General features: G+C 43.3%; 1 protein-coding gene across 2 annotated transcripts in view; it reads left to right on the top strand.

Annotated features, from left to right (window-relative positions):
- The window catches only part of LOC147729596 (uncharacterized), an 82,300-nt gene that overhangs the window by 24,258 nt on the left and 44,378 nt on the right, over window positions 1-13,664 (top strand). For both annotated transcript variants that reach the window (XM_086958462.1, XM_086958463.1), the window contains exons 2-3: window positions 4,139-4,210; window positions 11,204-11,304. In XM_086958462.1, the coding sequence (XP_086814588.1) occupies window positions 4,139-4,210; window positions 11,204-11,304 (173 nt within the window). The remainder of the gene's footprint in view (window positions 1-4,138; window positions 4,211-11,203; window positions 11,305-13,664) is intronic.

Genomic DNA, 13,664 nt, shown 5'->3' with positions numbered 1-13,664 from the left:
TTATAATATAGTTCCATTTTAAGTCAAATAAAAACAGGTGGTTTGCTTGCTTACAACAATGATAAATACTTCCTAGGTTAAACAAAGAAGTCTGCGTACTGAGCGACTATCTACAAATTAATCATTAAAAGTAAATTCCTTTTATTACGAAACAAGGATATGTCTAAGAAATGTCAGGCTTTGTGAGATATATAACCAAAGGTTAAAATAACCCTATAATTGCATCTCAAATTACAGCACTGGTAACATTATCCAAAGAGTGTGTTGGTTTGTTTTATAGTTTACTTAATGGCAAATAAATACCATATTACTTTTCTACCTAATTTTGTACAGCCTGTGTCTAGCTAATGGGTGTCAGTGTTTACAAAATGCATATGCGCCTAACACATTATAGTTGTGTAGAGGTATTGCACTTTTTCTATTAAAGAGTAACTCTGTGCAGTTGACAGCAAGTTCAACAAAAAGGTTTTTGGAACTGCAGAAAAACTTTCCAACAGAGCAAAGATTCTACATATAATATCCTAAGTATTGCAAGTGTCCTTGAGTTATTAGAGAGAATTGTCTAGTCACAACAATTTCTGCATAACTTAGAAGACTGTGGGCATCACGCATTAGAGGTATATACATGCGCTTGTTTTGCTTCACAAGATGGACTATCTATAAAGTTTTCACCACAGTATGAAGGCTACAGGTAGTATAATCTTTAGCACCTTGAGACCTTGGTTATTTTACGTGAATAGTCTCCCTTCGGACAAGTTTTGCATAGAGTGTACTCTGTTCTTAGATACTTTTTAATACTCTGTGGTATATTTCTGATAGGAGTTTCACAAAACTGTCTATGTAGTGTAAACACTGTTTACAGTGATGTTAATGTTAATTGGGATTTCTAAAGCGCATTATTACCAACAGATCTCTAAGCACTGAGAGAGCCCAACCTTGGCTCATCTACTGGAGTGTGCCACGAAATCTTGGCTTAGGTTATGCGCCAGGCTTTGACAAAAAGGAGTGTGTTTTTTAGTTTCTTCCTGAATTGGAGGAGGACGGGTTCTTTTCAAAGACTTGTCGGTAGCTTGTTCCATAGTTGAGAAATCATTGTGGAACAGGCTCTGCCCCCATTGGACGAAGTATTAAAACGGGGGAAAGCTAGCAATCAGGCCCCCATTGGACGAAGTATTAAAACGGGGGAAAGCTAGCAGGCCGGCCTCCGAGGAGCGGAGAGACCTCCCTTCACATAGTTTACCAGCCGGTCCCTAATGTAAGTTGGGGCTTGTCCGTGGATAGCTTTGTGGGCTACGCATAGCCCTTGAACTTAGTTTTCTGCCTGACCGGAAGCTAGTGCAGCTGCTGCAGTAGGGGCGTGGCGTGCGCCCGCCTTGGGAGCCTTAAAATCAATTTGGCAGCATCACTCATGATTACTTGTGGTTTCATTAGCAGCTTCTCCGGGAGGCCAATAAACAGGGAGTTACCATAGTCTAATCATGACAAGTTAATTGCCGACACTGCCATTCGCAGTGCTGTGAATAGGAGGGGGGGGGGTATTCGTAACTGTCTTAGCAGGCCCACACAAGTTCCCACCACAGACGATACCTGGTGGGACATGGAGAGCTTGGCATCAATTTTTGTGTCTAGGTTCTTTACGACTTAGGCTGGCTTAGGGATAGTGTCAAGCTCTTGTGGCCAGAAGAGGTCGCACCAAGAGTTGATATCCGTGCAGATGGCCAGTACCTCGGTTTTATCTGGGTTGATTTTGAGGGAGTTGGCGTCATCCAGTTGACCGTGTACTTTGGAATGTTCTGCATCTGTGCGTGGGCCGGGGGAGAGTTGTCAATCTGGATGATGATTTGGGTATCATCCGAATAATTGAAAATTTTGGCACTCCATGCGAGTCAGTGTGGCCACCAGAGGCTGAAGATAGGCATTGAAAAGAAGGGGGACAATGTTGAGCCCTGGGGGACACCCACTTTTCTACTGCTATCCACTTCATTTCTCACTGTAGGTTTGGTGACTGGGAGGTGTTTGATACAAGAAAAGACTGTCTGTAGTAGGGCATTAGTTATGTAACGGGGTGTCAGTATCTAGAGGAATTTGGTTTTCTCTGAACAGTTGTAGTATACAGATTGAACACTGTGCGCAGTAGAGGTTACCCTTTTATCTGTGGTTGTTAGTCAAAATTAACTATGCTGCCCTAAAGTGTATGGTGTATAGTCAATGTTGATTAACACTAGAGAGGGTCACCCTTGTTTTCTAAATCCCATTTTCATCCTTGAGATTTTTGCGTGGCCCAAAGTATATCACATCAGTGTCAGATCAAATCGATGTGATCAATACACCTTGTAGGATATATTGTTGGGTCCTCACCCACAGGTACCACTCACCTAGTGTGGGTGGGCGGGCACAACGCTTTTCTAAGCGGATCGCTTGAACATATGTTTAGGGATTTGTTATGTCAAAATTGCCTGCCAAATCCTACTGTCTTTTTAATCAGTTGGTCCTTTGCAATGTTTAAAAACAATATGATGTTCAGGGGTTCTAGTGGCCCCATCCATCTGTTACTAGCATGTTTCAGCCATTTAAATGCCCACATGGGTCAATCGGCTTTCTTCAGGACCGTAAACCTTGTGATAATCCTTTATATAATGTTGCGTGTTGCAGCTGATATTCCAATGTTTTATACATTCATGTGGTAGAAAACATGCACTCCGAGTATACAGGCCAATTGTTTGGACTCTTTCCTTTGTTGTGGTCTGAACTATAAATGGAGAAAAAAATGGATATCGTTAAAAAATTCTCATATGCATTTTCCATGTTTATATGCATTATCTCCTGTGCTATTGTGATAATCTTCATTCACTAGTGTGTTGACATCCCTTAATCTCTATTATGTACATAAAAGTTAAAAAGGCACGGTAGACAGACTGTGAAATACATCACACCCTGATACTGTATACATGCAGTGGTACGATTGTTCTGCACCTACATAGCCTACCTTCTAGTTAGGCTTCATAAGGTTAACTGGTGGAACCGTCCTTGCAGTCACACTATCAGAAAAAAGAAAGAAACATTGGTTAAAGTTTTGTTCTGTGTACAACGTTCATTTGCTATGATTGGAGTGTAGCTCCTTGTCTACTTACTGCATCAAAGGACTAAGTCCCCGTCCTGACTTATTTCGCTTCCCGTCACCCTGAATGTTAGAGCCACGCTCCTAGAGTCGCTTATTTGAATGAGAGGCATTTCCTGTCACGTGAGCCGACTGTGCCATCTGACGCGTCTAACGTGATCTTATGCCAGAATAGGCTCCCCACAATTTTTCATTATTATTCTGTTTTGTTTGTATTGAGCAGCAATTAAAAGGGAGAACCATAGAGGAGATTATATATATATATATCCCCCATAGGGACCCTATCTACCTAGGGCCTTCAGTATTTTAAAGGGGAGAGGGGCCTTTTGGGTCATCTCCTCCAGCCTTATTTGGCCCTGGGGACCCATCCACTAAGGGCACCTACCATGCAGGTGTTGGAGGGCCACGGTTAGCCCCAGAATCCCTTCAGCGCCAGCTGGCTTCCCGCATGCTACAGGAGTGGACACTGCTTCCGCCCAAAAGGAGCTGTTATGTATGCTGCTCCGTCGGGGCAGGAGTAACATCTTGATCTGTTTGTGCAGGGAAACAGATCAAAAGTCTGCTTCCAGCTGGTCGGAGCATGTTTAAAGCTCCTGCCAGGTGATAAAAAGACTTTGTGTTTGCTCATGTGTGGCGGAAGTTTCAAAAATGCCCCCGCCAGGCGGGCGCAAACCCAAGTTTCTCTGCTTGTGCCGGTTCGGGAGTATTTGGTGGATTTCGCTCCCAAGGGGAGAATTCTCTGAAATTTCTACATCTGTTTTAAAAACTTTATTTTTTTCAGTTTTTTAACAGTTACAAAAGGGAGAATCTATCTTGGTGGTCCTCTTGAGATCAAGTTATGAACAATGCTTTATGATGTCTGTGTTCTTATGTTATACCTTCTGTTCTATTTCTCCTCCTTTGCCCTGTCATTAAGGATATCATGTTTTTTTCTGGATTATACATTGATTAGGTGTTTCCATTTTTATGTATCTCATATTGTTACTTGAAAATATAACGAACATATTTTAAACCGGACAGATGGAGAAGTTGGAGTTGTTCGTAAGCGAGGGCGGTGATGCCTTATTATCTGAGAGCACTTTGGATCTTGAGGTACATGTCTTGCACCCTTATCTCTATTGTATATGACTGGTTGTCTGATTTTACTGTTTACCAAAATACATTGTTTTCTGTGTTTGAGTGCACAAAAGCAAGCTACTATTTTACTTCGTGGTGAGAAAGATGTCTATTACCCGAACTGGTAACCTTTATTTGTAGATGGAACCCCAAGCTACATGCGAGATTTTTTCTTGACATACTAGTTAGAATAATTAAAACCTATATTATATTGCCTCTGTGTCTGTTTTTCTTATGCAGCAAATTCTGTTTTCACGGTGCACGTTTTGACGTCTTGCTTTGAATATATGTTTGAATCCTTGGCACAGGACCTCGGGTGCTTAAGTTCGAGTACTTCTGGAAAGTTAGTAAACTCGAGATCACAAAGCAGCCCTATGTTTTATGACTTAGTAGGTCTGCAATTTGAAAGTATGTGTGTGATACAAAATTGTGCGACTCGAGTCTCACTACGGGAGTGGATTATTGTCAACTGAACTATAAGATGTATACATCTCAGTCCACTAGGATATTGTGGCAAGGAATTAAACATTTAGTTGCATAAAAAAAGATATTTTGTGGCACATAACTGCATTTATTGCAGAACTTTTGCACCATATTTAGTGATTAGAATAAATCTATTTTTCGTGTTCTTCTTTTTCAGATGGTTGAGTGCTAAACCCCTTCCCCCCCCCCCCCCCCCCCCCCCCCCCAAAAAGACCATTTAGGTACTCTGCTACCCATGGCTCCTCCCTCAATGATGATCACCCTGACTGACTGCCAGTGTTCGAAGTAGAGGTGTTGGTATAAAAGTGTGCTTCATGGTTTTTAAAAGATGTGCATTCCTGTTGTGTCCATGTTTTTACTAGCTAGCCCTGTGCTTTCCTCCGTTGTTCTTGATAAACATGAACATCTATTGGTTGTATTCTATCTTTTTAATTGGTGAATGGAGAAGTATCTGTAAAGGACCCCCAACTAAGGAAAACACTTGACAAGGCCCTTAAAGCAATCCCTGAAGTCCCAACAAGTTATGCACCAAGCCATTCTAAATATTGTCAAGTTGTTACTGGTGCTGTTTCAACCATAAACATCCGGAACCTCTTGTTGCCTTGCAATTAACACAGGTAACTCACTCGTCCAACCATAACACACAGGTATCTCCCTTGGCTGATACCCCCTTAGTCACTGCACTAACCCTCCTAATAATGTCTGGGTTCAATATGTATAGGAATGGGCATTAGCAGAAGAATCCCAAATGATAAATGATCAGAAGAGATGACAGAGCAGCAGAATATATAACTGAATTGATGCAGTGGCAGAGTTATAAAGGATTCAGATTGGTAAGAAGTGACATGGGTGAATCTCACAGATCAGGCAAGCGAAGGGAAGTTCAGATGGAAATGATGAGAAAAAAGTGAATGTCACGGAAACAGTATTTGAGAGAATAATGGAAGATGAGATGATTAAGTTTGTTATTTATATTCACTCAAAATTAAAACTAAAGATGTAAAAAAAAAATATTACACCCTACCCTCTGGTCACACGGTACACCAGTCATTTCAGGCACTTCTAGCCTCATGCTACCAGGAGCTCCACCACTTACTGCTCTGCCTCCTGTACTATCATTTTGTGGTTGTTGCGCTGTGCACTCCTTACAACCAACTGGATTTAGAGAGAGAGCCTGGCTCTTGCTGCCCGTGCAGTGTTGAGCAAAATACCCTATTCCTGACATTGTGGCATTCCATGTAGCCGAAGACCTAGCTCCTCTCACCCGTACTACATTGGTACCCTGAAACTCACACAGCAGTTAATGAACCTGCCTTCTACATGCAACAGATGTTTCGGTCATTCTAGCATGCATGTTCCTCCTGTACCTTTTATTCTAGACTCATCTGCGGTTCAAGTAGGCTGCTGTAGTTTTCACAAAATGAGTGGAAAAAAGAAGCCTACTATTCTATCCAAACACCTGCACATCTATTCCCTCTCTTTGCATGAACGAGTACTTAGCCCTTTTTGCTCCGTTATCTCACTACATGCCCCATAAACTCTTTGTTTCTAGGAGACTATGAAAGGGGGTGCTTGCGAACCAACAGTTGCCACTGGCCGTAGCTGTTTGCATCCAAGCCTCCAGATAGGAGATGTCATTTACAGATACTACATTCGCCACCCCTTGAGTACGCTTACAGTGCAAAGACGCGAATGCCACGTGCTGTCCTTGCTCCTGCCTACAGTCAATAGGACTATGGGAAAAACCTCAGGTATGTTGGTGTTAAACAAACTTCACCAAAAATTCAGGGCACTTTCCATGCATGTTCACTGCAATATGCTCTTGGCTGGAAGGGCAGAGTTTATGTAATGAACGTTAAGGATTAAAAGATCCAAGCACTCTAAACGCTGGAGCGCCGAGCCTGGGCCTCTAAACAGAATTGGAGACTCACCAGCATTCTTGTGAAAGTTAAAGACTGAGGTCAAGCCTTAGAGCCTCCTTCCTCCTGCATCAGGAACATCAGCAGCAACAGCCTACAGTCTGTGCTGGAGACCCAACCTCATGCCCAATGCCTGCTACATCTAAATTGTTCAATTCACTCATGCCTTCCACTCCCCACCTCCAGTAAAGTGGTAAGAAGGGTGAGAGTAGTGCAGAATAGCCGACTCTTCTGTCCTGATAAAGCCTAAATCCTTGACTAAATCCTTGTCTCAGTAAAAGGGTGCAACCCACTGTGGTGGACAACCTCTCTACTGTGCTACCCTCATCTTCAGGGAGTAGTAAGTATGTCTTCAAATGGCCCCTTGCAAGTACCCTATCACCACATACTTTCTGTTCCGGGAGTACAAATACGAATATCTCTCAAACATGCCTGTGGTATGCGTCCCAAAAAATTTGTCCATTGGAGCACATCATTGAAGTGACTGACGTTGGGTTATCCTAGGTGTCCACGGTTTTGAAGGACGGCCAGGGCATGAATACAAGTGACCCCTTCATTTGGGATGTCTGCACTAGCACCTCTTTGCACATTGGCGATAATGATCAAATCCAGTAAATCCCGAACACATCCGTGTTTGATTTAATCGGACATGGTAATTACAGCCTTTGCTATGGACCACTTGTAATCAGGCCCTTTATCCAACCTGTGCAGGGTAAGAGCTGTGTAATCATTAGGGAAGAAACCTGGTTTTCTTCTATCATTCTCCTTTTATATTTACAATAAAGAGTTAGTACTCTTCAAAAGTGAGTAGTTGAAGGGACATTCCCAATCATTGACTAGGGATAACTGTTACTGCTTCTAGCACCTACCCTCAAACAGCTCAGTAGAGCTTAGGTCTTGAACTGCTTGTCCACTGCTGCCAAGACACAGCTACAAAGTCTAATCCCGGCAACATTATCCAGCAAGGATCGCATCCAGAACAATTTATGAGTAATCTTGGCACTGAAAACTGGCTTTCACTATCGGGAGGACGCACTGACATTAAAGTCTGTAGCATTTCTGTTACCTGCCGTAGGATGAAAGACTGAGTTGGCAGTCTTGGGTTTGAACCTGTCAAGTTTGCATTCAGATACAACAACAGATAGTGTGGAGTGCAGAATGGGGACTATATCACCCACAATTCCTAGCGCTCTAAGCGGAGGAGGAAGGGCTCCAACGTTTTAAAGCACTTGGATCCCTCCGTGGCGAGGGACCCGCCTGCCGAGGCAAAGAGCAGGCCCTTCTTAACCCATCATTGACCCGAAGAGGCCAGGCCAGGCCAGGCCACCCCTCCTAGCTCAACAGTTTATTTTTTGGGGCTCTCACTTCTGCTGCTTAGGTATTGTCTAGTGCTAGTGTTCTCCTTCCATATTCTTCTTTGTATTCTGTGATTGCCCATGGTCACTGGCTAGCATTATTATGATGGGTAAACGCAACATCAGCTAATTTCCCAACCTGCAAACGGACTCCTCGCTTGATGGGTTTCTTCATCGGGCTGTAGGGGTAATCAATAAAGAATAAGAACTTACAGAACAAAGCTTATCTCTAACTACTGATCCACTAACACAATCCATTTTCTCAATAGTGGGAGTTTCAGAGTCTTTGGGTCTCGCTACCATTACCTCATCTGAGTCGCTTAGTCCTTTGCCTCCTGTGCCCTTGGAGCCATCGACTAATCAGCTTTGCTCCCCAGCAATAGGTCTGCCTGTGAACAGGAAGAGACACCAGCCAAGTGCAAAATCTAAGAATAGTCGCCAACCTACCTCCGCCATGTGGGATTTAGGTAGAGGTTGCGATATCGATACTGAAGGTTTTTTGGGAGTCCAAATTAAAACCTATTTATGACTGGCTGGGAGTAATTGAGGCAGAACTTCATGAATTGAAATCTGTTGCGCTGTCTCTGACTTTGCCCCCAGTTCAGCCTGATGACCCTGATTTGGGAGGAGCCTCCCCAGTCCCCCCCCCACCCCCCCCTCCCTTGCCCCAAAACTGTAATGTAAATGTAGTAGACAATTCCAGCATGACTATAAACTGGCCAGCTCACAAGGGGGTCTCAAGGCCGTATTGTTCTGCTGCATTTGCCTGTGTGAGAGTGGCAGGGGTTGGCCCCGGGGATGGAAAGGAAGTTTGGGGTGGTCGGTAGCCCAGTCACCCGCAGACGTCATGCTATCTATAATAAATCTTCCACCTGAGGTTTGTCCTTATGTAAGAGAACTGGCAAATGCCCAGTGCTTGGCTTCAAATAGTGTTGAATCTTTTTTTCCAGCTAAAAAACAAGGTTCTCCTAGATTTATTTCAATGCAAATTCTTATTTTTCCATGGTGTCTGATATCTTGATGGTTCATAGGGTGGGCTGGGTTTTCCTCTTTAAAAAGAGTGCTCCCTTGATTCTCTCTACAATTTATTGCTGTAATTCGAGTTCTGACCCCCTAAATTGGTTACCAGCAAACCTAATGTTGCTTCTGCTACATGACCTTCCATTCCATTAGTGTACCTGTAGTTGTATCTCAAGTGACTGGAGTCTACTTGGTTGATTCTCCATTATCTGTTTCAGGGCCAGTTGACACAGTCACTCTCCCATCTTTATTGACAATGTTGCCAATCACTACCGCTATCCTTAGTTGGAATATTGCTGGAATAAACTAAAAACTAGGTGATATGAAGTGGGTTCAATTCATTTATGCCTAAGGAGTGCGTTTTTCTCAGAAGACGTGGGCTACTGAAAACACTCATAGAAGTGTATTCAAGAGTTATTGTTCACCCACTGTAAGATCCCTAGCAGGACGCCCATCGGTTGGTTTACTCTTCTGGTTCAATATTGCTCCGTAGTTAAGCTCCCACTTGTGCGACATCTGAGGACTGATTGTTACTCCATCAAAGGGAATATCCCTTTTGTTAATTAACATCTATAACAGGAGTTATGGTAACCTAAAGGATTCTCAATCTAACCACTTATTAGATGAGATCTTGGCTCCTTATAGTGGGACTCATCATGCAGCTGACTTGAATTTAACCTGTGAACCCAGCGGCATCTTATAGAACTTGTGCGGTGAGGAAGACATAACGTGGGGAATTCCTGAGTTAACATCCCCTTTAAGGAGTAATCTTTCCGGGGCTGCTTTCCAAATGGTGGACTTATTCCTTACCCATAGTCTCAAGCATGTAACAGGCGTTCACCCTCCGATGTGTCTCCCATCCCACTTTCTGAGAGGGACATACACTAGCCAAATCGATTACATCATTCTTGATATTAGTATATTGAGATTCATGCAGGATAGGTTAGTGGTAGACAGGGAAGAGAGTGACCATAACCCCCTGATTTAAACTATGAGGGATCTACTAACGCATGTTACAGAGACATCTACTCAGTATTGTGGGTATGTATTGAAGGTGAGTAACAATCTTAGAAATGTGAAGTGGGAAGTTATTTGTTCTTCTTCCAAGGTGGTTTCAGACGTCGACACCAATGTTGATACCCACATGGCTATGATGGTCGACAGCTGGGGAGACTACACCATCATGGCTGAGTACACTTATTTATTTTCTGGGCTTAAAGACGTTTTTGTTAAAAGCTTCACGCAGGCCCCTAGGAAGGGCAATTTGATTGGGTGTTTCTCACCACAGTGCAGGATGCAAAGAAAAATCTTGGTAAAGCATTAAAAAAGGAGCCATGTACGAGATTAGGGAGTTGAGAATCCAGTACAGGGCTGCGGTAAGATCAGATAAGGCAAACTGGTAGAAAAAAATGGGATGACTTGTTAGAAGCTTCAATCAATGGATACTCAAAGTCGTTTTAGTGGATAGTGAGCCAGGGTGCTGGGAATCTAGCCAAACCTGCAGAGAGATCGATCGAACTACTGCAGCCATCAATCGCTCAGTGTGGAAGTTAGGAGAAGTAAGCTCTATGTGGTATTGCAGTGACCTTATTTCCTTACCCAGAAAATGTTAGCAGGAGGCAGTGGTGAAGGCAATCACTTTAAAAATAAAGTCAATTTATCATTTTGGGAATTAATATCAACCGCAGTAGTTGAGTTCTAAGATTTAAAATAATTTCCAAAAGCTATTTTTTTTCTTACGAGAATCAGTGATGATTGATTTAACATCCATTCACACCACCTTTTCCACAGCAGGCTTCAAGGTTTATTTGGTTTTATTGCAGCCCCTGTCCTGAAAAATGTGGGGATCAGTCTTCACAGTTAATTTCAAGTTCATTTTGCAAAATGTAAAATCGCAAAAAGTGATGATCTTGCCATGCACCCCATGCTGTGCAGCACTGCAGACAACATGTACGAAGCAGTATGTATCTTGAGGTTGGCTTGCTGACATGAGATGGAGCCGCATCTCTTATACCCCGCTGGCCCATGGGCTGGTACCTGGTTCTGAGCCAAGAATAGATGCAATCTGGCCCGCATAACTGAAACTCAGATTCTGTACTAGTTGACCTGTAGCTGTTGATTGATAGTCGTATCCTGCATGATGTGAAAGCATGCCAAGTTCATTTCATGTGAGCCACTGTTTTGATTTTCAGAACTTGGTGGAGGTTTTGTCAGAGAACGTGACTGCAGAAAAGGAGAACCTTGAGGTTGTGAAAGAGGAAGTTCAGAAACTGAAGGCTGATGTAGAAAAGAGGTAAGTCTAGCACTGAGGAGTAGAAAGTGGAGCAGTGGGGCATTGTTCCTAATCTTTTAAGGATTCCTATGGAAATCCTTTTCTTGGAAACGGTGAGTAGGATTTCTACAGAAGCTCATGGCATGTCCTCTTTATTGTGTTGGTTCACATTCTGTTCCTGGGGGTCCAACAATACTCCAGTGCAGTGGGAGCTCCTGGGCTGAGATTTAGCACAGGAGATTTGAAGATTGGCGAAGGATTGGTGATTGAAGCTTTTAATTAACATATATTTAAAGCAATCACAATCTGGGCCGTGTATTTCCATACAAGTAATCAATATTTAGATGAACGGTACCTCACTTCTGCTGTTTTCCCTATTTGTTGTTATGAAGCTGTGGTTGTCTGGGAGGAGGTCCATGAGGTAAGGAGCAGATGCGCCAGTGAATCAGGTTTTTGGGAAAGCTTGGAGATGGGTGAGTTTCTCGACAATCAGGTTATTGGTACTGATAGTCCGCTTTCTTTTCAAATCCTCTGTTCAGGAGTAAACCCTCCAAAAGAGTTAGCTGGATAGAAGTGTTGGATTTAAATGCTCGTAGACTTGGTTTCTTGTGTTGTATTAAAGCAAGGTTGAATTGTAGCTGGCATATCCTTTGGTTGGTGGGTTAGATGGTGACCATTCTTGTTCCTTTTCATAGATATTGGGAATTGAGGGTCTGAATCAAAATTTGGGACGCTAGTAGGGGTGAAGCTATGACAAGCCCTTTCCAGGCCGATGTGCAGTTTTACCTCTTAACCTGCATTTAGAGTGTATTCAAACACCGCCCTTTGGACTTCAGCTAATAGAAGAGAATCCTAAATTGGTAAACCGTACAGAATGCTATCCAAACTTATTCAGTCATGCTCCCTGTTAAATGCATTAAGTATCTACTGGGGTTATCCACTATTGGATTAATCTACATGCTGGCCACAGCCATAGTAGTGGAGTGGTGTGGCTCACTAAGTGGAGTGGTGTGGCTCACTGGGTAGAGGCGGCAGACCCGAGAGCAGAGAACGGCCTGGGACCAGGGTTCGATTCCTGACGCGGCAGGGTCTTGGACCAGTATCAGCAGACTTGATAATTCTCGCCTTGGTGCCTACTCTAATCAGGGATCACACTCGGCAACTCTGGGCATTAAGCTTGCCTTATCTCCACAACGGCCCCTCACAAACGCCGGGGATGCCTGGTTTCACCTTGGAGACTCCCAGGAGGGACTATCTCACAGGGAAAGCCAGGACGGGTTCCCCAGCGGTCTATAGCGCTACGAGGCCTGCGGTGCGGGTAGCAGTGCACATTACAAGACACACAATTTACAATTTACCTCTATGTTTAGTGCATTGCACTTTTGTACTGGTGCGAGGCGTCATGCATGCATGTGCAACACTTTTATTCACCTCCTAGGCAATTCAGAAAGAAGGGCAAGGGGCTGCAGTCTCTCTAAAGAGACTAGAAGGCCATTTGTGGTGTACTGTATTTTTGTAAACGAGATAAGGCCGAGGTAATCAGTTCAGTAGTGTAGATTGTATAAGTAGTTTTATTCAGTTACAAGTAAGATGGCAAGTATTGCCTCACCTGAAGTAGCATCCTGCTGCTCAGCCCCACTCATTTCAACTGACCAGTCATACAAACCATGCACACATGAACATTCTATTACACCACATTCATACAGACTGTAATGACAACTACTGCACACCTTGCAGGACTAAGGAACCCACTCATTCCCACTACTGCAATTTATGGATGACTACCAATCCTAAACATTCATCCCAAAAGGACACCTTCGATCTGGGTATCATCCAAACCCAAAGGAAATCTTCCACCTGGGTGTCATCCAAACCCAAAGGAAATCTTCCACCTGGGTGTCATCCAAACCCAAAGGAAATCTTCGACCTGGGTGTCATCCAAATCCTAAGCAAATCTTGGATGTTGGTATCATCCAAACCCAAAGGAAATCTTTGATCTGGGTATCGTCCACAACGAAAGGAAATCATTGATCTGGCTATCATCCAAACCCAAAGGAAATCTTCGATCTGGGTATCATCCAAACCCAAAGGAAATCTTCGATCTGGGTATCATCCAAACCCAAAGGAAATCTTCGATCTGGGTATCATCCAAACCCAAAGGAAATCATCGATCTGGGTATCATCCAAACCCAAAGGAAATCTTTGATCTGGGTATCATCCAACCACACCAATTCCCATGCACAGGGATTATACAAAGATTATTTTCCAACTCACACGCCACAGAAGGCCCTAACATAAGACTTAACACAAACACAATCTCACAAACGGGAAACTACACCGTGCAACACAAGACATCATGCACACCCCATACCGCATAAGAT

Source organism: Lissotriton vulgaris, chromosome 2_1 (assembly GCF_964263255.1).
Source record: "Lissotriton vulgaris chromosome 2_1, aLisVul1.2, whole genome shotgun sequence".
Lineage (NCBI taxonomy): Eukaryota > Metazoa > Chordata > Amphibia > Caudata > Salamandridae > Lissotriton > Lissotriton vulgaris.
The sequence above is the reverse complement of the archived record's forward strand: the minus strand, read 5'-3'. Positions and strand labels throughout refer to the sequence as shown.